Genomic DNA, 25,213 nt, shown 5'->3' on the forward strand with positions numbered 1-25,213 from the left:
AGATTACACTTGGCAAAACTGTTATCATTCGTGGTAGCACTACTTTCAGATACACGAGTAGGCCATGGAACTCTATGCTCAAGACCAAAAACAGATAGCAAATTACTAAAATCAATAAAATCTTTTGAAGGCTGATAACAATTCAAATTAAAATCGCCACATAAAATGATATTTATAGTTGGTGTATATAAGCTGTGTAGAACATTATAAATACGATCAAAGAAAATATTAAGATTACCGATAGGTGATCTAAAACAGACCAAAATAATATAAAAATACACCATTAATTAACCATTTCAGACCACAAGTTTCAATATGTTTTTTCAATGCAAATAACACATATTCAGTCCCAACTTAGTCCAAATAGCAACACCACCATGTAAAAATTCATTACGACAATAAAAAGTAGACAAGGTAAAATTATTAAAATTACATGATTGAATGGAATCTGAAGTAGTCCAAACTTCAGTGAAACATAAAAGCTTTAAATTACTGACATCTGATAAAAAGTTAATCTCAATATTATTATTCTTTTTAGAAGAAATACCACGAATATTAAGTAACAACAAATCGGGGTAGACGAAATGTAGAGGAAGAGCAGAGACAAAATAGAGACGAAAATAAAAGGAAATATAGAGGAAAAAGAGGGAGGAAATGGATGATAAAGAGAGGGAAGTAGAGGGTAAATGGATAGGAAAGTACAAAGAAGATAGAGCAAAAATTGAGAAGAAAATAGAGGGAAAAATAGGGAAGATAGTAGAGTGAAAATAGAAAAAATATAGGAGAACATAGAGGAAAAATAAAGAAAAAATAAAGGAAAAACAGAGAAGAAAATAGGGGAAGTAGAATGAAAATAGGGGAAAAATAGAAAAAAGAGATAAGAAAATAGAGGAGAAAGTAGAGAGGAAAATAGAGGAAACAAAGGGAAAGTATATCATAAAATAGAGAAAAAATAGAGGACAATACAGAGAGGATATAAAGGGGAAAATAGAGAGAAATAGATTAGATACAGAGGAGAAAATAAACGAGAAATAGAGCGGAAATAGGGAAGAAAATAATGTAGAAACTAGAAGGAAAATGGGGGGAAAATAGTGTGAAAAAGTAGACAACAAAATAAAAGAGGAATTAGAGCGGAAAGGAGAGAGAAAATAGAAGTTAAAGTAAATGAGAAATCACATGAAAAATATAAGAAAAATTGGATAGAAAATAGATTGAAGATAGAGGAGAAAACAGGTAAAATGGAGGAGCAAGTGGAGGAAAAAGTGTGGAGAAAATAGAAAAAAAACAGAAGGAAAATAGAAGATTTAGACGGAAAATAATGGGGAAAAGGAGAAGGATATAGATGTTAAATTAGAGGTAAAATATTGGGGAACATAGTGGAGAAAATAAAGGAAAAATAGAGAGAAAATATGGGTAAAATAGAGGACAAAATATAGGGAAAATAGAGGGACAAAATATAGGGAAAATAGAGGGACAAAACTGAACAAAATAGAGAAGAAAGCAGAGGGAAAATGGAGGACGATACAGAGGGAAAGTAGAGGAAAAATAGAGGAAGAAATAGCGGAAAAATAGAGGAGAAAATGGGAGAAAATAGAGCAGGAAGTAGAGGAGAATATAGAGGGGAAATAGAGGAAAAATAGAAAAAATAGAGAGAAAATAGGAGAAAAATAGAGAAAAAGTACTTTAGAATGTAGAAAAAAATTCATTAGAAAATAGAGGGACAAAATAGACGAAAATATAGACGGATAATAGAGAAGATAATAGATGGATAATAGAGCAGGTAAGAGGGAAGATAGAAGAGATTATAGAGCGAAATAGAGAAATATAGAGAAAAATAGAGGGAAAATAGATTAGCAAATAAAGAGGAATAATTAGAGGAAAAACTAGAGGAAAAGTAGATGAGAGAATAGACGAAAAATTGTGCAGGAAATAGAGAAACATCGAAAGAAAATTACGTGAAAATAAATGAGAAAATAGAGATTAATATAAAGGTGAAAATTGAGGGAAAATAGACAGAAAATAGAGGAAAATTAGAAGAACAAGAAGTAGGGATACAGAGGATTTACAGGAGAAATTAGAGGAAAAATAGATGAGAGAATAAACGAAAAATAGAGACGAAAATACAGGGAAAATCGAAAGAAAATTGCAGAAAAGGAAAGGAGAAAATACAGAGGAACATAGGGAAGAAAATGGAGGGAATATAGACAGAAAATGTAGGTTATATGTAGGAGTAATTGGAGGAAAAATAAAGGAAAATTAGATGAGAAAATATATAGAAAAATGAGGATAAATTGGGAGGAGTTGGTGGAAAATAGAGGACAAATAGAGGAAAATAAAGAGAAATCAAGGCAGAATATAGAGAGAAAATAGAGAAAAGGTAAATAGGAGAAAAATAGAGAAAAGATAGAGCAAAAATAGAGGGAAAAGAGAGGCTAAATATAAATATAATTTGTGTTTCAAATTATAATAATTCAAGATACATCACATTAAGAGAGTTGATATTTATGCAATTAAAATACCTCAGTTCTTTAAAAAATATGTAAATATTCTGTTACGCTAGATTTAGCGTACTTAATGCTCATAGGTGCAGTTTATTCATATGGAAGTTTTCACACTCAACGATCACACTTTCTCTCTGCAGGAACACACATATTTAAATATAATATCACTAGCATCTTCGAAGTATGTTGACAGATGTCACCACAGAGTACTTGATTTGTTCACAAATTTTGGCACTCAGACATTCTCATCAGTTGTGAAGAGTTCCAAACAGGCAACCAATCATATATCTATATGAACTGCGGTTAAAATAGTTCTTTTTCTTGGAAATTGGAAGGAACTTTATTGATTATGTGTACAGTTCTATTTGGGAAGATTCAAAAGCGTTTTCACAAGTCCTTAGTTTCTCACTTTCCACTTATTATAGACTTTAACATCAAGATGAAAGCACCATCTGAATTGTTGCAATCAACATCAAAATAATGTTTAGTGGTGAGATTAACTGCAAATCTGTAAAAAAAGAAACAAGCAAAACATGATAGTATCAATATTTTATAATCGGGAAATTACGCATATTGTCTCCTTACCTTATCTCTTATGCAGGGTTTAAACGCGACTGGGCCTCGCAGTGCGCACGAAATTCGCAAGTTATAGCGTGGCTTCTTTCACTGGTAACTAGAGTTCAGTCGCGTTCCCAACAGACGACTCTGCATTCCTCATCGTTTCTAAAGAAGACACTTCTTCTTAATCTACGTAGGCCTACTTATTTGTGAAGTAATTTTGATTGATTTTGAATAACAGTGATATAATTTCTTTTTTGAACAAAAGTGGTAGTGGTAGTAGCAGCAGTAGTAATAGTAGCAGTGGCAGTATTATTATTATTACTTACTTACTTACTTACTTACAAATGGCTTTTAAGGAACCCGAAGGTTCATTGCCGCCCTCACATAAGCCCGCCATCGGTCCCTATCCTGTGCAAGATTAATCCAGTCTCTATCATCATATCCCACCTCCCTCAAATCCATTTTAATATTATCTTCCCATCTACGTCTCGGCCTCCCTAAAGGTCTTTTTCCCTCCGGTCTCCCAACTAACACTCTTTATGCATTTCTGGATTCTCCCATACGTGCTACATGCCCTGCTCATCTCAAACGTCTGGATTTAATGTTCCTAATTATGTCAGGTGAAGAATACAATGCGTGCAGCTCTGCGTTGTGTAACTTTCTCCATTCTCCTGTAACTTCATCCCGCTTAGCCCCAAATATTTTCCTACGCACCTTATTCTCAAACACCCTTAACCTATGTTCCTCTCTCAGAGTGAGAGTCCAAGTTTCACAACCATACAGAAGAACCGGTAATATAACTGTTTTATAAATTCTAACTTTCAGATTTTTTGACAGCAGCCTGGATGATAAAAGCTTCTCAACCGAATAATAACAGGCATTTCCCATATTTATCCTACGTTTAATTTCCTCCCGAGTGTCATTTATATTTGTTACTGTTGCTCCAAGATATTTGAATTTTTCCACCTCTTCGAAGGATAAATCTCCAATTTGTATATTTCCATTTCGTACAATATTCTGGTCACGAGACATAATCATATACTTTGTCTTTTTGGGATTTACTTCCAAACCGATCGCTTCACTTGCCTTCAAGTAAAATTTCCGTGTTTTCCCTAATCGTTTGTGTATTTTCTCCTAACATATTCACGTCATCCGCATAGACAAGAAGCTGATGTAACCCGTTCAATTCCAAACCCTGCCTGTTATCCTGAACTTTCCTAATGGCATATTCTAAAGCGAAGTTAAAAAGTAAAGGTGATGATGCATCTCCCTGCTTTAGCCCGCAGTGAATTGGAAAAACATCAGATAGAAACTGACCTATAAGGACATTATTATTATTATTATTATTATTATTATTATTATTATTATTATTATTATTATTATTATTAGTACCGTAAGATGGGTTAACTTTGCACCTGCAGGGGTAACTTTGCACCATCTATGAAAAACTTTTTATATAGGTCTAGTGGTGTTTACGTGAACCAAATTTATCTGTTCATCACTTCCACCAATAGATGGTATGTGTGTAGAGTATTTTTCCACTGTTCGTGGTCACAGCATTTGTTTATGGTATTTCTATACCTTAACAACAGAACGTGTGCATTATTTGAATGAAATATAGATCAAATTAATTATCTTTCATCACAGATGGTGTGCACAATCTCAAGGTAAGTTGTACGTGTATCTGTTACTTATTCATCCATTTAGACTTTCTAGTTTCTTTTGTGCAGCTGTTTTGTCGGAAATGGTGTTACAGAATAATTTTCTAATCAAGGTGAATTTGAGGCTAAATTGGGGTTACTTTGCACAATAACACAAATGAGATTTTTAAAAATTTTAATTGCGTTATTTTGACCTGAGGACCTTTCATGAAGTTTAAAAACGCTTACTATAACTCACACTTTGTATTACAGCTAAATTACTTGAATGATCTCTCACTACCAAACTTGGTAACAATCTCCAAATATGCCAAAAGAAAATGCTGAGAAGGATACAAATGCAAATGACCTGAAAGGGAGGATATTATGGAATATGAATGGGAGGATATAATTGGGACACTAAATCCACCCAAGAAAGTATCAAGAAAGGGCTTGCTTATATTTCATTCCAGAACTTGACACAAAATAATACGTATACTTTTTTACAATTATTCGCGTGCTGTTGCCTGGACTTGTCATTCGAAAGAACTGACATTATTTTTGAAACAACATTTTAGAAGAATGTGACCACTTATATTGACATTTTGTGTAGGTTTTTCAAAAAAGTTTTGTCTGTGTTACTATTTTTAGCAGTTTTTGAATCGGTGTTTCTATTAAAATAAAATAAACTAAAAATTAAATATAAAAATAAAATGAAATAAATTAAAATTCAAGAAAGATACATTAAGTTAAATTAGCAGAAGATAAAACAGAATTGAAATAAAATAATAGAAAATAATAGAAAATACAATAAAAATAAAATACCATAAAATAAAATAAAATTAAAATAAAACATAAGATAAAATGAAATAAAATTGAGTAAAATAAATTAAAATTAAATTAAGTTACAACTAAATTAAAATAAATTAAATTTAATGAACTAATGTCCGCTCTAAATTCCCTATATTTTAGCCTCTATTATCCGCTCTAATTTTCCCCCAAATTTTACGTCCTATTTTCCCTACTTTTCCTGTCTAATTTCCCTCAACTTTCCACTCTACATCCCCCTATTTTCTCTAATTTACTTCTCTTTTCTGCTCTAATTTCTTTCTTTTTTTCCTCCCTAAATTCCTCCTATTTCCACACTAGCGTCGCTTTGTTTTCCACTATGGATTCGCTTTATTTTCCCCTCTAATTTTCCGCTCTAATTTTCCTATAGCCTATATTCTATATAAATTTTCTCTTCTCTCGTTCATAATTTCGCTCTACTTTTTCCTTACAATTCCCTCCATTTTCCGAAATAAATTCCCATCTATTTTCCGCTATAATTTCCCTCTACATTCTGCTCTCATTTCCCTCTACATTTCGTTATAATTTCTCTCTATTTTTCGCTATAAACTTTCCCCTTATATTAAACAATAATTTCCCTCTATTTTCAGCTATAATTTTTCTTCTATTTTTCACAATAATTTTCCTCTATTCTATTCTCTAATTTCCCTCTATTTTCCGCTCTATATTCTCTCCATTTTCCACTCTAATTTCCGTCTATATTCCGCTATATTTTCCCTAAATATTTCGTCAATTTTCCCTCTGATTTCCGATTTCATTTCCGCTCTACTTTCTTCTCAAATTTCCCTCTGTTGTCCGCTCCAATTTCCCTCAATTTTCTTCTCTATTTTCCGCTGTAATTTTTCTCTATGTTCCGCTCCAGTTTCGTTCTACCTTCCGATCTATTTCACTCACTAATTTCCCTCTAATTTCCTGCCAATTTTCCCTACATTTTATGCTCTATTTTCCCTCTACTTTACGGTCTAATTTTCCTCTACTTTTGCGCTCTAATTTTCCTTCATTTTTATCTCTATTCGCACTATATTCTCTCTATTTTTACCTCTAATATCCATCTTTTTCCGCTTTAATTTCTGTCTAATTTCCCCACTATCATTCCTATTTTCAATTTCTCCCTATTTTAGGCTGTTATATCCCTCTATTTGTCGCTCAAAATTCCATCCTTTTCCACTCTAATTTCCCTCAATTTTATGTTCTAATTTCCCTCTATTTTACACACTTATATCCCCCTATTTTCCGCACTAATTTCCCGCTATTATCCGAAGTTATTTCCCTCAATTTTCTGTTGTAATTTCACTCTTTTTTCTGCTATAGTTTCTCTCTATTTTCCGTTATAATTTCTCACAATTTTCCGCTCTAATTTTCCTCTATTGTCCGTTGCAATTCCCTCTATTTTACCCTCTAATTTCCGTACTACTCCTCTATTTTCACTCCAATTTCCATGTATATTTTCCTCTATGTTCTCTCTATTTTTTCTCTATATTACTCTCCACTGTCACTTCTATTTTCCTCCATTTCCTCTATTATCCATCTAATTTCTCCGCTCTTACTATTAATTTTTTCTTAGTCTATTTTCCCTCTATTTCTCCTCTATTTCCTCCCAATTTTCCCTGTTTTCTACCTAATTGAGCTCTAAATTCTCCTCCATTTCCAAAATAACATTAAATTAAATTGCAGTTGATTAAAATTAAATTAAATGAAGACAAGACGAGACGACACGAGACAAGGTTACTACGAATAAACTAGGACTAAATATTGATTAAAGTTGGACTAAGGTCGGACTAATATCGGACTAAAGTCGGACTATGGTCGGATTAAAGTCGGACTAAAATCGCACTAAAGTCACAATAAGTTCGTAACAAAGTCAGACTAAATTCAGACTAGATTAAGACTAAACTAAGAATAAATGCTACAGAAAGACTAAACTAATACGGTATTCAATTGAATGGTATTAAATGGAATTAAAACTGAATTACATTACATTAGAATTAAATTTAATTTAATTAAACTAAATAAATTAAGTTATGTTAAATAAAATTAAGTTAAACTGAAACAAACTGAGCAAAGAAAATAAAACATAATAAATTAAAATAAAATAAACTAAAAATTAAATATATCAAATAAAATGAAATAAAATAAATCAAAATTAAACAAAGTTACATTAAGTTAAATTAGCAGAAAATAAAATAGAATTAAAAAAAGAGAAAATATAATCAAAATAAAATACCATAAAATTAAATTGAATTAAATTAAAATATAAAACAAAATGAAATAAAATAGAGTAAAATAAATTAAAATTAAATTAAGTTACAACTAAATTAAAATATATTAAATTTAATGAACTAATATCCGCTCTACATTCCCTATATTTTAGCCTCTATTATCCGCTCTAATTTACCTTCAAATTTCGCCCTATTTTCCCTATTTTTCCGATCTAATTTCCCTCTATTTTCCACTCAACTTTCCCCTATTTCCTCTAAATTATTTGTGTTTTCCGCTCAAATTTTCTCCTTTCTTCGTCCGCAAATCCCTCCTATTTCCACACTAGTGTCTCTTTCTTTAGCAGAGTACATTCCCTCTATTTTCCCCTCAAATTTTCCGCTCCAATTTTCCTATATATTTTGTTTAATTCACCTCTTTTCTCGTCCTTAATTTCCTTCAAATTTCTGCTTATATTACCTTCCATTTTCCGAAATAAATTTCCATCTATTTTCCGCTATAATTTTCCTCTATATTCTGCTCTCTTTTCCTCTACTTTGCGTTATATTTTCTCCCTTTTTTCGCTATAATTTTCCTCTATTCTGCTATAATTTCACTCTATTTTCCGCTATAATTTTTCTTCTATTTTCCACAACAATGTTCCTTCCATTTTACGCTTCTAATTTCCATCTATTTTCCGCTCTATATTCTCCCTATTTTATCCTTTAATTTCCGTCTATATTCTGCTATATTTTCCCTAAATTTTTCGCTCAATTTTTTGTCTGATTTCCGATTTCATTTCTACTCTACTTTCTGCTCAAATTTCCCTCTGTTGTCCGCTCTAATTTCCCTCAATTTTCCGCTCTTCTTGCCCTCTATTTTCCTCCCTATTTTCCTCTATGTTCCGCTCTAATTTCGTTCTACTTTCCGATCTATTTTACTGAAATATTTCGCTCTAATTTCCTTCCAATTTTCCCTATATTTTCCGCCATAGTTACTCTCAAATTTAAATGTCTAATTTTCCTATACTTTTACATACTAATTTTCTTTCACTTTTATCTCTAGCTTCCTTCTAATTTCAGCACTATATTTTCTCTATATTCATATCTAATATCCCTCTTTTTCCGCTCTAATTTCTCTGTAATATCCCTCTATTAATCCTATTTCTATTTTAGACTGTTAAATCCCTTTATTTTTCGATCTAAATTCGATATCCTTGAGCTGTAATTTACCTCTATTTTCTGTTCTAATTTCCCTCTATTTTACATACTTATTTCCCTCTAATTTCCGCTTTAATTTCACGCTATTATCCGCACGAATTTCCCTCAATTTTCCGTTGTAATTTCCGTCTATTTTCTGCTGTAGTTTTTCTCTAATTTCCGATATAATTTCTCTCAATTTTCCGCTCTACTTTTCCTCTATTGTCCATTGTAATTTACTTCTATTTTCCGATCTAATTTCCCTCTAAGTTCCGCTCTACTCCTCTATTTTCACTCCAATTTCCGTCTCTATTACCCTCTATGTTCTCTCAATTTTTTCTCTAGATTACCCTCGATTTTCACTTCTATTATCCTTCATTTCCTCGTCTATTTTCCATCTAAGTTCTCCTCTCTTACTCTTAATATTTTTCTTATTCTATTTTGCCTCTATTTCTCCTCTATTTCCCACAATTTTCCCTGTTTTCTTGTCCGTTTCTTTCTAATTGCGCTCTAAATTCTCCCACATTTTCAAAATATGATTTAATTAAATTGGAGTAGATTTAAATTAAATTAAATGACGACAACACGAGACGACACGAGACAAGGCTACTACGAATAAACTAGGTCTAAAGATGGTCCAAATTCGGACTAAGATCGGAATAAATTTGGACTAAGGTCAGAATAAACTTAGAATAAAGACTACTGAAAGACTAAACTAATACGATATTGAACTGAATTTGAATTGTATTAAATGGAATTAAAATTGAATTATATTAAATTAAAATTAAATTAAAGTAAAATAAATTAAATTATGTTAAATAAAATTAAATTAAATTGAACTGAAATAAATTAAGCAAAGAAAATAAGATAGCATAAATTAAAATGAAAGAAACTAAAAATGAAATATATAAAATAAAATGAAATAAAATAAATTCAAATTCAAGAAAGTTACATTAAGTTAAATTAGAAGAAAATAAAGTAGAATTAAAAATAATAGAAAATACAATCAAAATAAAACAGCATAAAATTAAATTAAATTAAAATATAATACAAAATTAAATGAAATTAAATAGAGTAAAATGAATTAAAATTCAATTAAGTTACAACTAAATTGAAATTAATTACATTTAATGAACTAATATCGGCTCTAAATTCCTTATATTTTAGCCTCCATTATTCGCTCTAATTTCCATCTAATTTTCGCCCTATTTTTCCTATTTTTTTCGGCCTAGTTTCTCTCTATTTTCCCCTCAACTTGCCCCTACTTTCTCTCTCTAATTTAATTCCGTTCTCCGCTCTAATTTCTTTCCTTTTTCCTCTCTAAATTGCTCCTATTTCGACACTAGCGTCGCTTTGTTTTGCACTTTAGATTCGCTCTATTTTGCCCTCTAATTTTCCGCTCTAATTTTCCTACATATTCTGTTTAATTTTCTTCCTTTCTCGTCCTTAATTTTGCTGTCCTTTCTCCTTACTTTTTCCTCCATTTTTCGTAATAAGTTTGCAACTATTTTCCGCTATAATTTCCCCCCTATATTCTGCTCTAATTTCCCTCTACTTTCCGTTACAATTTCCCTCTACTTTCCGTCATAATTTCCATCTACTTTTCGCTATCACTTTCCCTCTATATACCAAATAATTTTCTTCTATGTTTTGCTATAATTTCCCTCTATTTTCCGCTATATTTTTTCTTCAACGTTCCACAACAATTTTCCTCTATTTTACGCTCTAACTTCCCTCTAGTTTCCGCCATAATTTCCGTCTCTTTTTTTTAATTTTTAGTAGGTTATTTTACGACGCTTTATCAACATCTTAGGTTATTTAGCGTTTGAATGAGTTGAAGGTGATAATGCCGGTGAAATGAGTCCGGGGTCCAGCACCGAAAGTTACCCAGCATTTGCTCATATTTCCTTCTATATTCTGATTTCTTTTCCGCTCTACTTTCTGCTCCAATTTCCCTTCCTTTTCCGCTCTAATTTCCCTCAATTTTCCGCTCATGTTACCCTCTATTTTCTCCCTATTTTCCGCTCTAATATTCCCATACATGCCGTTCTAATTTCGTTCTACTTTCCGATCTATTTTACTCACTAATTTCTCTCTCATTTCCTCCAAATTTTCCCTATATTTTCCACTCTAGTTACCCTCTACTTTCCGGTCTCATTTTCCTCCATTTTCATTCCTAGCTTCCCTCTAATTTCCGCACTATATTATCTCTATTTTCACATCTAATTTCCCTCTCTTTTCAGCACTAATTTCTCTTTAATTTTCCCCACTATCATTCCTATTTTCTATTTCTGCTATTGTATGTTGTTATTTTCGCTCTAAGGTCCATATTTTTCCGCTCTAATTTCCCTCCATTTTCAGATCTAATTTCCCTCAATTTTATACACTTGTTTCCCTCTATTTCCGCTCTACTTTCCCGCTATGATTCGAACTAATTTCTCTCAATTATCCGCTCTAATTTTCCTCTATTGTCCGTTGTAACTTCGCTCTATTTTTCGATCTAATTTTCCTCTATCTTCCGCTCTACATCTCTATTAACTCTCCAATTTCCATCTATAATACCCTTTACATTCTCCCTACTTTTATCTAACTACACTCAATTTTAACTTTCATTTTCCTCCATTTCCTCCTCTATTTTCCATCTAATTTCTCATCTGTTACTCCTAATTTTTTCTTAGCGTATTTTCTCACTATTTCTCCTCTATTTCCTCCCATTTTCCCTGTTTTCTCCTCTCTTTTCCTTATAATTTCGCTTTAAATTCTCTTCTGTTTTCAAAATAACATTAAATTAAATTGCAGTAGATTAAATTAAATTAAATTAAGACAACATGAGACGACACAAGACGAGGTTATTACGGATAAACTAGGATAAAAATGGTCAAAAGTAGGACTATGATCGGACTAAAGTCGGACTTAGGTCGGATAAAACTCGGACTGAGGCCGAACTAAAGTCGGATTAAGATCGGACTAAAGTCAGACTAAATTAAGATTGAACTAAACATAAGGACTACAGAAGAATAAAGCAGTATGGTATTGAATTGAATTTAAAGTGTATAAAATGGAATTGAATTACATTAAATTGAACTAAGTTATGTTAAATGAAATAAAATTAAATAAAATGACAACAAACTAAGCAAAGAAAATAAAATAGCATAAATTAAAATAAAATAAACAAAAAATTAATTATATACTTACTTACTGGCTTTTAAGGAACCCGAAGGTTCATTGCCGCCCTCACATAAGCCCGCCATTGGTCCCTATCCTGAGCAAGATTAATCCATTCTCTACCATCATATCCCACCTCCCTCAAATCCATTTTAATATTATCTTCCCATCTACGTCTCGGCCTCCCTAAAGATCTTTTTCCCTCCGGCCTCCCAACTAACACTCTATATGCATTTCTGGATTCGTCCATACGTGCTACATGTCCTGCCCATCTCAAACGTCTGGATTTAATGTTCCTAATTATGTCAGGAGAAGAATACAATGCATGCAGTAAAAAAATAATTATATAAAATAAAATCAATTAAAATTGAGAAGATTACATTAAGTCAATTTAGAAGTAAATAAAATAGAATTAAAATAAAATAATACAAAATGCAATCAAAATAAAATACTATGAAATTAAATTAAAGTATAAAATAAAATGAAATAAAATAGAGTAAAATCAAATAAAATTAAATTAAGTTACAACTAAATTGAAATAAATTAAATTCAAAGAAATAATATCGGATCTAAATTCCCTATATTTTAGCCTCTATTGTCAGCTCTAATTTCCCTCTTATTTTGCCCTACTTTTCCTTTTTTCCGGTCTAATTTCTATGTATTTTCCACTCTACTTCCCCCTATTTTCTCTCTCTAATTTAATTCTGTTTTCCGCTCTAAATTTCTTCTTTTTTCTCTCTAAATTCCTCCTATTTCTACACTAGCGTCGCTTTGTTTTGCACTTTAAATTCACTCTATTTTCCGCCCTAATTTTCATATATATTCTGTTTAATTTTCCTCTTCTCTCGTTCTTCATTTCGATCGACTTTCTGCTTATATTTCCCTCCATTTTGAGAAAGAATTTTCTATCAATTTTCCGCTATAATATCCGTCTATATTCTGCTCTAATTTTCCTCTACTTTCCGTTATAATTTCTCTCTATTTTTCGCTGTCATTTTCCCATTCTATTTCATCATAATTTTCCTCTATTTACTGCTATATTTTCCCTCTATTTTCCGCTATATTTTTTTCTATTTTCCACAACAATTTTTCTCAATTTTACTCTCTAATTTCCCTCTATTTTCCGCTCTGTATTCTCTCTATTTTCTGCTCTAATAACAGTCTATATTCCGCTATATTTTCCCTAAATATTCCGCTCAATTTTCCTCTGATATCAGATTTCATATCCGCTCTATTTTCTGCTCCAATTTCCCTCTGTTATCCGCTCTAATTTTCCTTAATTTTCTGTTCTATTTACCCTGTATTTTCCTCCCTATTTACTGCTCTAATTTTCCTCTATATTCCGCTCTATTTTCGTTCTAATTTCCGCTGTATTTTTCTCACTAATTTCCCTCTCATTTCCTCAATTTTCTCTATATTTTCCGCTCTATTTACTCTCCAATTTCCCGTCTAATTTTTTTTATATTTTTACTCTCTAAATTTCCTCCATTTTCATCTGTAGCTTCCCTCTAATTTCCGCACTATATTCTCTGTAATTTCTCACCTAATATTCCTCTCTTTGCGCTCTAATTTCCCCTCTATCATTGCTATTTTAAATTTGTCCCTATTTTAGGCTGTTATATTCCTCTATATTTCGCTCTAAGTTCGATATTTTTGCGCTCTAATTTCTCTCTATTTTCTGTTCTAATTTCCCTCTATTTTACACACATACTTCGCTCTATTTTGCGCTGTAATTTCCTGCTAGTATCCGGACTAATTTGCCTCAATTTTCCATTGTAATTTTCCCTTTATTTACTGCTATATTTTATCTCTATTTTCCGCTATAATTTTCTCAATTTTTTGCTCTAATTTTCCTCTATTGTCAGTTGTAATTTGCCTCTATTGTCCGATCTAATTTCCATCTAATTTCCGTTCTACTTCTGTATTTTGACTCCAATTTTCATCTATATTCCCCTCTATATTCTCTCATTTTTTCTCTACATTACCATCCACATTCACTTGTACTTTCCTCCATTTTCTATCTAATTTATCCTCTGTTACTTTTAATTTTTTCTTAGTCTAATTTCCCTCTCTTTCTCCTCTATTTCCTCCCAGTTTTTCCTCTTTCATCCTCTGTTTTCTTTCTAATTGCGCTATAAATTCTTCTCTATTTTCAAAATAACATTGAATTACAATGCAGTAGATTAAATTAAATTAAATGAAGGGAAGACAAGACGACACCAGACAAGGCAACTACGAATAAAATAGGACAAATATGGACTAAAGTCGGAATAAGATCGAACTAAAGTCGGACTAAGGTTGGACTAAACTCGGAATAAGGTCGGACTAAAGTCTGACTAAACTCGAACTAAAGTCGGACTAAAATGAGACTAAGGTCGGACTAAAGTCAGACTAAACTAGGAATAAAGACTACAGAAAGAATAAACTAGTATGTTTTTGAACTGAATTTGAATTGTACTGAATGGAATTAAAATTTATTTACATTAAATTAAAATTAAACTAATTGAATTAAATTAAAGTAAAATACATTAAATTATGTTAAATTAAATTAACAACAGCAACAACAGTAGTAGTAGTAGTAGTAGTAGTAGTAATAATAATAATAATAATAATAATAATAATAATAATAATAATAATAATAATAAATTTTGCCTGGCAGAGTTAAGGCCAGGTTTTAATCATATACATGAAATATATAACAAATCTATGAAATATATAAACGTATCGTAGTAATTCAGTTAAACAAAACAAAATATAGAGTGAAAGTGAAACTGTTCACATTGAAGGAGGGAATAGAATAAATTAAAATAAATTATGGATAGTATGAATACTAGGCTTACTTTTCGAGGGAGACAGTATTAACATTTAGGGAAATATATATTATTAAATATATAAAAATTATATATATAAACTTTTTCTGAGAAAAGTATTCATTTGGGTGTAATATGGTATCAGAAACTTTTTTGTAGTAGGTACTTCATCCAAGGAATAAGCTGTTAAAATGAGCACAATGTCGCTGTAAATTAAAATGTCTTAGAGATAATATATTTTTTACACAATATACATTGTGCTGCTCCATTGTGATTGCTGCTTGAAAGCTTGGATAACAATCTTCATGCTAAGATTGAATAACATTACTGCTGATTCTAGAACTAGTAAAGCGATTTGAGTGCCAATTAATAGTCTTCATTAAAGTACACTGATATTCCTAAAGTAATTTAATCTCATACCCAACAAAAATGGACCAGCTTCCCATAAATAGGCCTAAATGTATAAATATAAAAAACTTAATTAATTCTTCCCATCGCCTCAACAAAATAAATTACTGTATACATTTTAAAATAAAATAATGAAAGAAATATAATAAGTTATATAAATGTATAAAACTCTATAGGGTCTTACTAGCACTTGCCATTCTGTTATTTTCAGTAGGTACAGTAAAGCAAGCAATGGGACTATCGGTGTACTTATTCACCCCTCTTGCGGCGAAAGAGAAAGAGGGAAAGAGTATGGATGCCCTCTAACTAGACTGTTTACATGGCGGGCGACTTAGTCACGGCGAGCTGATGTTGATGTAACTGCTATACATGATACCGGTTATTTATTTAAATATCACATCATTTTTATGCGTTTTGATGTGAAAAATCGTAATTTTATTTCACTGGCTATAAACGTTACGCATACTTCATGATTGGCATGCTTATGTATGGTCGATTTTTCCCTCTTTCAAAACGTCACAGTAGATTTTCAAGAATTCCATTCCTTACTTCAATGCATCTAGCTGTACGGATATGAATACTCCTCCACAGAATGATGAGGATCAACGAGTTCATAAATCATAGTTTTGCTAGGATTGATAAGACGACATAGGCCGAGACGAGTTACAGCCTGTTCACAGACAAAGTAACTTTCAAAATGTGAAGCAACTGCAGAATTGGATGAGTGTTCATTTAAACATTTTCATGAAAATGACTTCAGAAATGTGCTCCTTATGCGTCGGAAGGGCTTCCCTAATCACTGTACTGTAAATTAGTTACTATCAGTCAATTCTGAAGCAACGGTGTAAGCATGGATCAACGTAACTTACATTTTTGCTGACATGAAATAATCTCAACTATCTTCTCTGCCTTAGGAGTCTGCTATGAAACTGTCCTCACCTGCTGAATTCTTGTACACCTCTTGAGCCAATTTGTTGGAGGTGAGTGCCGTGGCTAAAGTGGGGAACACGAACTTGTGGCGGCTCACGCCCCCCACTGTGGATGTACAACGAATCTCCATCCTAGGAGAGAGACTTCCCCCGTTGTTGATGAAGTGAGAATCCTGGATCCTAAAATGCAGTCCCAACGTCTTGGAGTGTAGGTCTTGAGAGTCCGTCTCGTCGGGACCCTCGCGATACTCCCATATCCGCATAACATCCTAAAAGAAGGTAGGGACAATATATTTTAGTGATTAGATTATATATATACAAACTGGGAGCTATGGAAGTGATAGGATATGAATATATTGAAATCATGAATTATAAAAATATAAGCAAATATAAAGTGCATTAAAATGCAATAGAATATTAGTAACAAACAGAAATTGTTAGTTTATATAGGGATAATGTAATTACTGAGAGTATAATATTTATTTATTTATTTATTTATTTTTTTATTTATTTATTTATTTATTTATTTATTTATTTATTTATTTATTTATTTATTTATTTATTTATTTATTTATTTTAATTTACAGTCTAGGAACACATATAACGCAAAAGACATTGTCTTGAAATTACACGACAAAAAATACATAAAATTAAGATTAAATATTTATAACATCACAATAGAATTCATTTAAGATTACAATAAGACCTAATTACCAACCATTCAGATACCCTTTTTTTTGAACAAGTTTCTGTTAAAACCAAAAATAAAATCAGAAAATTTATTTGACACCTTCATTGCTATCATTAAAAAATGTTTTGTTTTAGACAATCTTGTCACGAGCAAATGTATCTTTTGTGCTGCCTTCTGTCATAATTGTGATTATCTTCTCTTACAATAAAAATCATTAAAATTATCCTTTACAAATAATAATAAATCTAAAATATACATAAAAGTAACTGTTAATATCCTTTCATTTTAAAAGAGTGGTCGACAATGTTCATTATTTGAAGAATTCGTGATTATTCTTATTGCCTTGATTAATTTCAAGGGAAAAATTGTTCCGGGACTGGGTATCGATCCCGGGACCTTTGGCTGGGTGCGGTGTCGGGTGAAGTTCTGGGTAGTTCAGTCGGTAGAAGACACATTTCTGAAACGCGTCATAGTGAATGGAGCGTTAGGCATGTCTATTACCGTAACTACGTGCACGTGTATCTGGGAGTGGATGAAATACATCATCTATCCAGTGACCGGCATGTTCCGTGCTCTGTAACATCATACCACGGAGTCGCCTTGCTCTTTGCTCGGCAATCTCTGCATACTGAGCACAGCGAGGAGAGAAAGTTCAACTGAACAGTGGTGGTACGGCGCCTATGCAATGACAGAGCGCTATCCATTCGTCTGAGGTAGTATGGGAACAGCACAATTACAATACATTTGTACGAAAACAAAACTGTACATCCGTGATAAATCAATGTAACAAAATATTTTGGTTTGTAATCAAATTTAATATACTTATAATAATATGAAATTCATAATACAGCCAGCTGCAGAAGCGTTCGCATTATGTAAATGAGGCTCCGAAACTGCTATTAATATAGGCCTATAAATATAGAAATAAATAATTTAAGCAGTACTACAACACTTTGTCTACTCGGAAACTTGAAAACAGTTCAAGTGTTTTAACAGACATTTTCCTACACAATATACAGATTGAACTATCTAGGCCCTAACTTGGTGAGCAGTATGCAAAGTATATTTCAACTTTTGAAACACACCATCACTTTGTGTTACTATCGTGCCCAAGCTAAATGTTTTGTCGAGATCAAACTGTGTTATGGAGTATGGAGGAATGGCGAAGTGTTTGATTTGTGGCAAGCTGTTTCAGCATGTAAAGAAATTCAATATACAATGCCATTATTCTGTACGCCACACAAATGATTATGACAAATATGGGGGAGAATATCGACAAATACTAGTGCAGCAATTGAAAGATAAATTGTTAAGTGAAGCTAGGAAACACACTGTCAGTGAATCAATGGTAAGCTTAAGGCTTAAGATATAGGATTTCACTAGCCATTGCAAAGAACATGCGTTCTTTTAATGACGGGGAATTTGCCAAGAATGTTGCCATCATGACCGCAGAGTAGTTATTCCCTAGCAAAATACAGGAATGTGATTCCATCAATTTATCTCCAAGAACTGTCGTATCATTGCTGCACTGACGCCACTGCGCTGGTGCGTGTTAACAGTAATACGACTCAACTGATCGCTCTTGAGGCCTGACTGACTCTTACGTCATAACTGCAGCTTCTGCCGGCCACTGGTCTATCAGATTAAGGTACAAACACGCGAAGAGTTGCTTCATCGCATTCTGGATGCCGCGGCGACAATAAAGAACAAACGTGTGAAGCTGCGAAATGCTACACGTGGGGTTCATATCCATGTGGATCGTTGCCTTGAAATTCAGGGAAGTATTTTCGAAAATGTGATTTAAATCCATTCTAAATGAAAGTGACTGATACCGTTTTATCAGGGATGTCAAGGTCAGAGCACGTGAAAGACTCTACGTGCTATCAAAAGCGCACGGGTTCCAATGAATCTATTCTGCAGGCAGTAGCGGTGAAAAAGAAGGGATGAGCAAAATGAACTCTATTGGCCTACCACTGCAAGATGAATTAAACTGCTCTTCAGTAATAGATAGTAATAGATAATAATACAAGAAAACAAGAAATAAAAGCATGTTTTGCAGCATGTACCGCTGTAATATTTGCAGTTAATTATGAAATAGTAGGATATAACAAATAATAGTCCACACCTGTGGAATAATGGTCAGCGCGTCTGGCGCGAAACCAGGTGGCCCGGGTTCGAATCCCGGTCGGGGCAAGTTACCTGGTTGAGGTTTTTTTCCGGGGTTTTCCCTCAACCCAATACGAGCAAATGCTGGGTAACTTTCGGTGCTGGACCCCGGACTCATTTCACCGGTATTATCACCTTCATTTCATTCAGACGCTAAATAACCTAGATTTTGATAAAGAGTCGTAAAATAACCCAATAAAATAAAAATAAATAAATAACAAATAATAAACATAGCTTCTCTTTCACTTAAGCAGTTTTACATAATGAGGCCTATAATTAGCCTAATTATTGTTATTAACTGTTACATAATCATGTACTACTTATATGAGCACCATTACACTTCTAGAAACAAATTCAAATTCCTGACTTCTCGCGTAATTCAGAAGTGATTTTTCTGATTTTTACCGACACCATCCTTCTTATGTCAGGTGAAATATTTCCTGCAGCAAAATAATTTCTAATGGAAGACCTGAAATGGCTAACATTCCAAGTCCATTGAAGTAAATTTTTCAGGACCGCAAAGAAACTATATAGGCTTGGATTATGAGTATTGAAATAAATATTTGTATGATCCAAAAACACAGGCTTAGAGTTGGACTTAGAATATTCTTTTTTACAAAATGATAGCCTATGTAAAATGCAACTTGTTAGGTAAAAAGCCAATTTGGTAAATTTTTGACTTGGGATGTTTGTCAATTCAGGTATTCAATTGTAACTGTGTTGGTATATTTTGTGGGTTTGATGAGTAAGGATCACAAAACAAATACAACTTGGGCTGGAGTAGGTCAATATCTTTAAATCGTCTATGGAACTCTTCCCAGAGATTTTTTAAAACACTGCAGTATTTTACACTGCTGAACAGGAGTTCAATGACTGAAGGCGTTGAAATTATAAAAATTGTCCTGTGAGATCTGTGACATCCAAAATGAAATCTTCATCTGAAAGCTTTTAATAATATCTGTCGACAGAAATTAATTGATTCTTTCCTTGCGATCTCAAATTCAAAACGTCCAGATGCTAGAATATATCCTTGAGAAAGTTAAGTTCCTGGATCCATATAGAATCAACTAGTTCTGGACTATCTCTATTATGAATTCTGATAAATATTTACGTAATTCAAAATACCTGGACAGAACTTTTTCTTGGCTTAACCAAAAGATATCGTAATGGTAAGAAACATCGTCAAACTGAGAATGTACAAAAATCTGGACAATTTATAGATATAACTCGTAACTGACATGTAACGAGTCTACGCCATTAGTAGCACACGCTTTTGTTTGTACTTTAATCTGTAAACATAAATACAATGCTGTGAGGAAGAAGCTCTACTATACATCTTCACATACATTTACTACTATTTAATGTCAATATAAACAAACTAATTCGAATATTATATCATTCTGTAGATGAACTAATAATTTCAGGCGTTCGACACTGCTTGTCTTTGTAACTAAATAATTTCCACAAACCAACAAAGAGCATCACCTCATCTTTCACTTATCTAACAAGTCAAGAGTCTAGTCAGTCTGAGACTTACTGAACGACTTCTTAATGTACAACCCTTGTGTTCATCAGTGACTTGTACCTGCGTGCCTTACGTGCTCTGATCAGGGCATACGGTCTGTGAGCACGTTTGCGTTGACATCACTGCTGTATATAAACAATCAATTGTTTGTATTTGAATTAAAAAGTACGAAAGAAAGGATCGAATATCGAGCCCTCTCAGGCTCTCATTCATACGAACACATCACTCTCGCTAAGAGCCATGAACTATCATCGAAAGATCCGCGTATTATAATTTTTTTTTATTTACTCAGAGGCATTGTATGAATTAATTATTTATCAAATAGTCCACCGAACCTGCGTATTTATTATTCTCGCTGTTTTCAATCGTTACTTAAATTAAAATACAAGCGCTGCGAGTTAGAGAATTCCAATGAAGAAAAGTATTGTGTGTCCACTTCTAGTCATGTTGGGCGTGATGCCTAAAACAATTTATGGACGGCTTGAATGAGACATTCTGTATAACAAAAACAAAGGAATAGAAATGAGTTGGTAGAATAGAATTAGAATAGATGGAATGGAATATAACACGATCAATAGAATACAACAGAATTGTAGGAATGGAAGAGATTATACAGAAACTAGTATAAAATAAAGATAGCAGAATACATAACGGAGTAGAGTAGAGTAGAATAGATGAAATAAAGTAGATAGGCTGAATAGAATAGTTAGAATGGAATAGTGTATGTAGGATATAATAGAATATATTTGAGAGGATAATATGAAATAGGTTGAATGGTATAGAATAGAATTGAAATATATATATATATATATATATATATATATATATATATATATATATATATATATATATTAGATAGAACGGAACACGTAGAATAGAGTAGAGAGAATTTAATAGAATGCAATATATAGAATTGAATAAGACATAAAATACAGTACGACGAAGACAATAAAACAAATGGATTTAATTGGTTTATTTTACGACTTTTTATGAACTCCGATGGTTATCTAGCGTTTGAGTGATATGAAGGTGATAATGCCAGCGAAATGAGTACAGGGTCGAAAGTTATCGAACATTTGCTCTTAATGGGCGAGGGAAAACCCTAGAAAACCTTAGCCATGTCTTGTCCCAAGCAGAATTTGAACCCGAACCCGCTCGTTTCACGGTAAGATATACTAACTTTACTCCACAACGGTAGTTCTTGGTCCTAAATGTAACTGCAAGAATTTTATAAAACAGATTATAGTAGAATAAGCAGAATAGAATGGATAGAGTGAAAAACACGTCCCTCCTCTAAACTTCATATTTGATTTGTTTTTATCCATCCATCCATCCATCCATCCATCCATCCATCCATCCATCCATCCATCCATCCATCCATCCATCCATCCATCCATCTAGCTATTTATTTATTTATTTATTTTGATTTGCGAGATTTACTCATGAGGTAGATATATAGCTGTAAAGTCTTTTGTATTAGTCATGGACTTTCTGCACAGATTATTTGCACAAAGTTCCTTGTGGAAAATATTTAAAACATATTTTATTTTCACTTTGTAAAATTTCACACACAATACTCGCTAATAAATACGAAGAGTTACTAATTTTCTCTCTGTGAATAATTTAACTATATTACTAAGAAAATTTCCTTACCAAGAAATGACTATTTTTAATATGATTATGTGTTATACGTGTATGACATATTATTCAGAAGGCCTTTTAGGTGGCTCCGGGAGGACGAACCCACTGCTCTGCAGCAAAAATGTTTTTGAACGAATGCATGTTTCTAAACGGATTTTTTGCGCTGAGTTGAACGGTGCAATCCGTTTTTTCCTATCACGTCAGGTTTTCGAGAAAATCAAGAATTTGTGTTTCATAAAAGTCCTGTTTATATACCATAGGAGGGTATGGAGAGTATCTAGCGTTAAAATGTGATTACATCTTTGTATGTGGTCTGGCAACAGTAATTCTTCGTTGCTTATTCTGGACTATTACTTTGAAAGATCAATTATGAAGGTTTACAGAAACTGTTTCTATTGCAGTGTGTGTGAAGTACTCCGAATATGGTTGGGTTTTATGTGATGACTTCAAAGTTATCAACAAATGGGTATACACAAAAATTCCATGTTTCCTGTGCGAATGGGATAGTCGAGACAGACATCACTGACAAAGGAGGGAGTGACTAACCAGAGGACCTTTCACACGGAACAAAGAATGTTATGAATGTGCTCTTTGTGGAACCCACAAAAATTTTTCTCCCTCCCCTTCACATAAAATTGGGTATCATGAGCCAATTTGTACGTGCCCTAGATAAGGACAGTGAGTGTTTTAAGTATATATGTAGTGTTCATCACAGAATAACCCTACACAAGCTGAAAACAGGAGTTTTTACTGGACCTCAGATCAGGAAATTAATGTGTGACCCCAATTTTGAGGATACAATGACCCAAACAGAAAAGGAAACCTGGCAGAGCTATAAAGATGTTGTAAAAAAACTTCCTAGGAAATAGAAGGAGCTCAGCTTACAAAATCATTGTGAACACCACATTGGAAAATTTGATAAAATTAGGTTATTACATGAGTTTGAAGTTACATTGAATATTTTGCAGATAGCTGTCTTGGATTTTACAGAGAGGAACAAGGTGAACGTTTCCACCAAGATCTGAAAGACATGGAAAGAAGATACCACATTGGTTGGACTGTTAACATGATGACAGACTACTGTTGGTCCCTCAAAAGGAAAGTATTTTTCATGCATATGGAAGAAGTTAAAAAAAGGAAATTTCTGCCTGTAAAATAATGTTAAGTCACTGTAAATAATATCAATTGTTGGTAGTTCTTGTGAAATGCATGTACATTGTGTTTCCAATTACATAATTATAATATACACCACATTTTTAAGCATGACAATGATCTTGTAGAAAGGTATAACTATATAATGGTAATGGTTCAATATGAAAATTTTATTTCGATTAAAATAAAGGATGTGATAGAAGAAAACTGCTTACATATTTGGAATCAGCATTCCAAAATTAGGAGGAAATGACATTCAAAACCAAAACATCAAAAAAATTATTTCAAAATGCAGAGCGTGTAGACTATAATTTATGTCACTAGTAAATTTAAACGAAGACTACCGTTAAACACATACCTGGATACCATTGATATGCCAAGTAAGAGTAGCTGGAGGATTGGATTTGGCAGATGTACAGTTCGCGGATAAGTAATCTCCGATCATGTATGTCGACAAAACACCTTCAATCACCGGATCCTCTGACGGGAAGGCTGAAGCAAATAGAAACAAGTCTTAATATATAATAAAATCAGGTATATCCACCAAGTTCTCTCTTTGAAAACGTTAATTAATCTTGTTATGAATTTAAAGACCATCATGTGTGTACGATAAGCTGTAACCTTGTTAAATAATTAAATACAATGAGTCCGTCTATGCTTATCTTATCTTATGCATAGATAGACTCATTGTATTTAATTGTTTAACAATAGTCTTGTTATGTTATGTGAAGTATCCAACTTCCGGAACTGTCCCGTTACGGCATTGTTCAGATTTAAGTAGACAAAAAATAGGGATTTTTATATTGTATTAAGGTATCAATTAATAATAAAGGCCTAGTAATTAAATAAAGACTGGAGAACGGATTTTTATACATTGAAAGATAGAGACAATGTTTCAAATAGGCTACTTGATTGTTTATACATAAATAACAGTTGCCAAAGTAGATAAAAGTTCATTCAGGTACAGACTGTGGCGATTCAAGGCTGCTTGACGTTCGGGACTTCGGGAGTGATCAATCTCGACGTATCGAAACACTCACAAGCAGTGTTTACGTCAACGACGCGACGTACGTATACAACATTGTCGTGCGGGTTTTCGGCTTTGCAGGCGCTGTTAGTGTTGCTTCCTCGATCGTTGTTCATCTCTAATAGACGTATACCATTACGGAAAGCCTATATGAAGAGTACAGAGGAAAAACCTGACAAGTCACGTTTTACTGTTTTTACAGGATCGCAAGTTAAAAGTTTCAAGACCCATTATTTTATATTGTCTTTGGGTTATCATTTTTCAAATTTCTTTGGACTAATGAGGTTGTTATTCCGTACAGTTGAACTACAGAAATCTACACTATCTGAGTGTCTGAGCTATTACATGATATCTAAAACAGAAAATAGATTATTTTGGACTTTTGAAGTTCCTCCCCTGTGCTCTACATACAGCATTTATCAATGAATTTTCACTTACCCATGACCGTCATATTGGAGCTCTGAGCCACCGTTACGAAGTTGGGCGCCTCTGTAGACACTTCGCATTTGTAATTGCCACTTGTGTTGAAGTGCAAGTTGATCAGTGTCACTCTATTCATGTCACTTCTCTGCAACTGAAATTTAAGAGTCAGTAAAACTCAACAGGCTCGCACGACAATTTTGAAATTTTCTATTTATTTCACTTTGGTGTGAGTAAAGTTCAACAATATAAAATACATATTATGTCTTGACAGACCTTATGTTTTTTCATATTTGAAAAATAATATTCTTTGTTCACAACCTTTTGTCATCCTGC

General features: G+C 32.8%; 1 protein-coding gene across 1 annotated transcript in view; it reads right to left on the minus strand.

Moving 5' to 3' along the window:
* Positions 1-2,343: 2,343 nt before the first annotated feature.
* The window catches only part of LOC138695298 (uncharacterized), a 292,562-nt gene continuing 269,692 nt past the window's right edge, over positions 2,344-25,213 (minus strand). Inside the window, exons 3-6 of the mRNA XM_069819726.1 lie at positions 24,896-25,031; positions 23,789-23,922; positions 16,266-16,524; positions 2,344-3,009 (exon numbers count right to left, since the gene is read on the minus strand). Of these exons, the coding sequence (XP_069675827.1) occupies positions 2,936-3,009; positions 16,266-16,524; positions 23,789-23,922; positions 24,896-25,031 (603 nt within the window). The 3' untranslated portion in view covers positions 2,344-2,935. The remainder of the gene's footprint in view (positions 3,010-16,265; positions 16,525-23,788; positions 23,923-24,895; positions 25,032-25,213) is intronic.

Source organism: Periplaneta americana, chromosome 2 (genome assembly GCF_040183065.1).
Source record: "Periplaneta americana isolate PAMFEO1 chromosome 2, P.americana_PAMFEO1_priV1, whole genome shotgun sequence".
In the NCBI taxonomy this organism is placed as follows: domain Eukaryota; kingdom Metazoa; phylum Arthropoda; class Insecta; order Blattodea; family Blattidae; genus Periplaneta; species Periplaneta americana.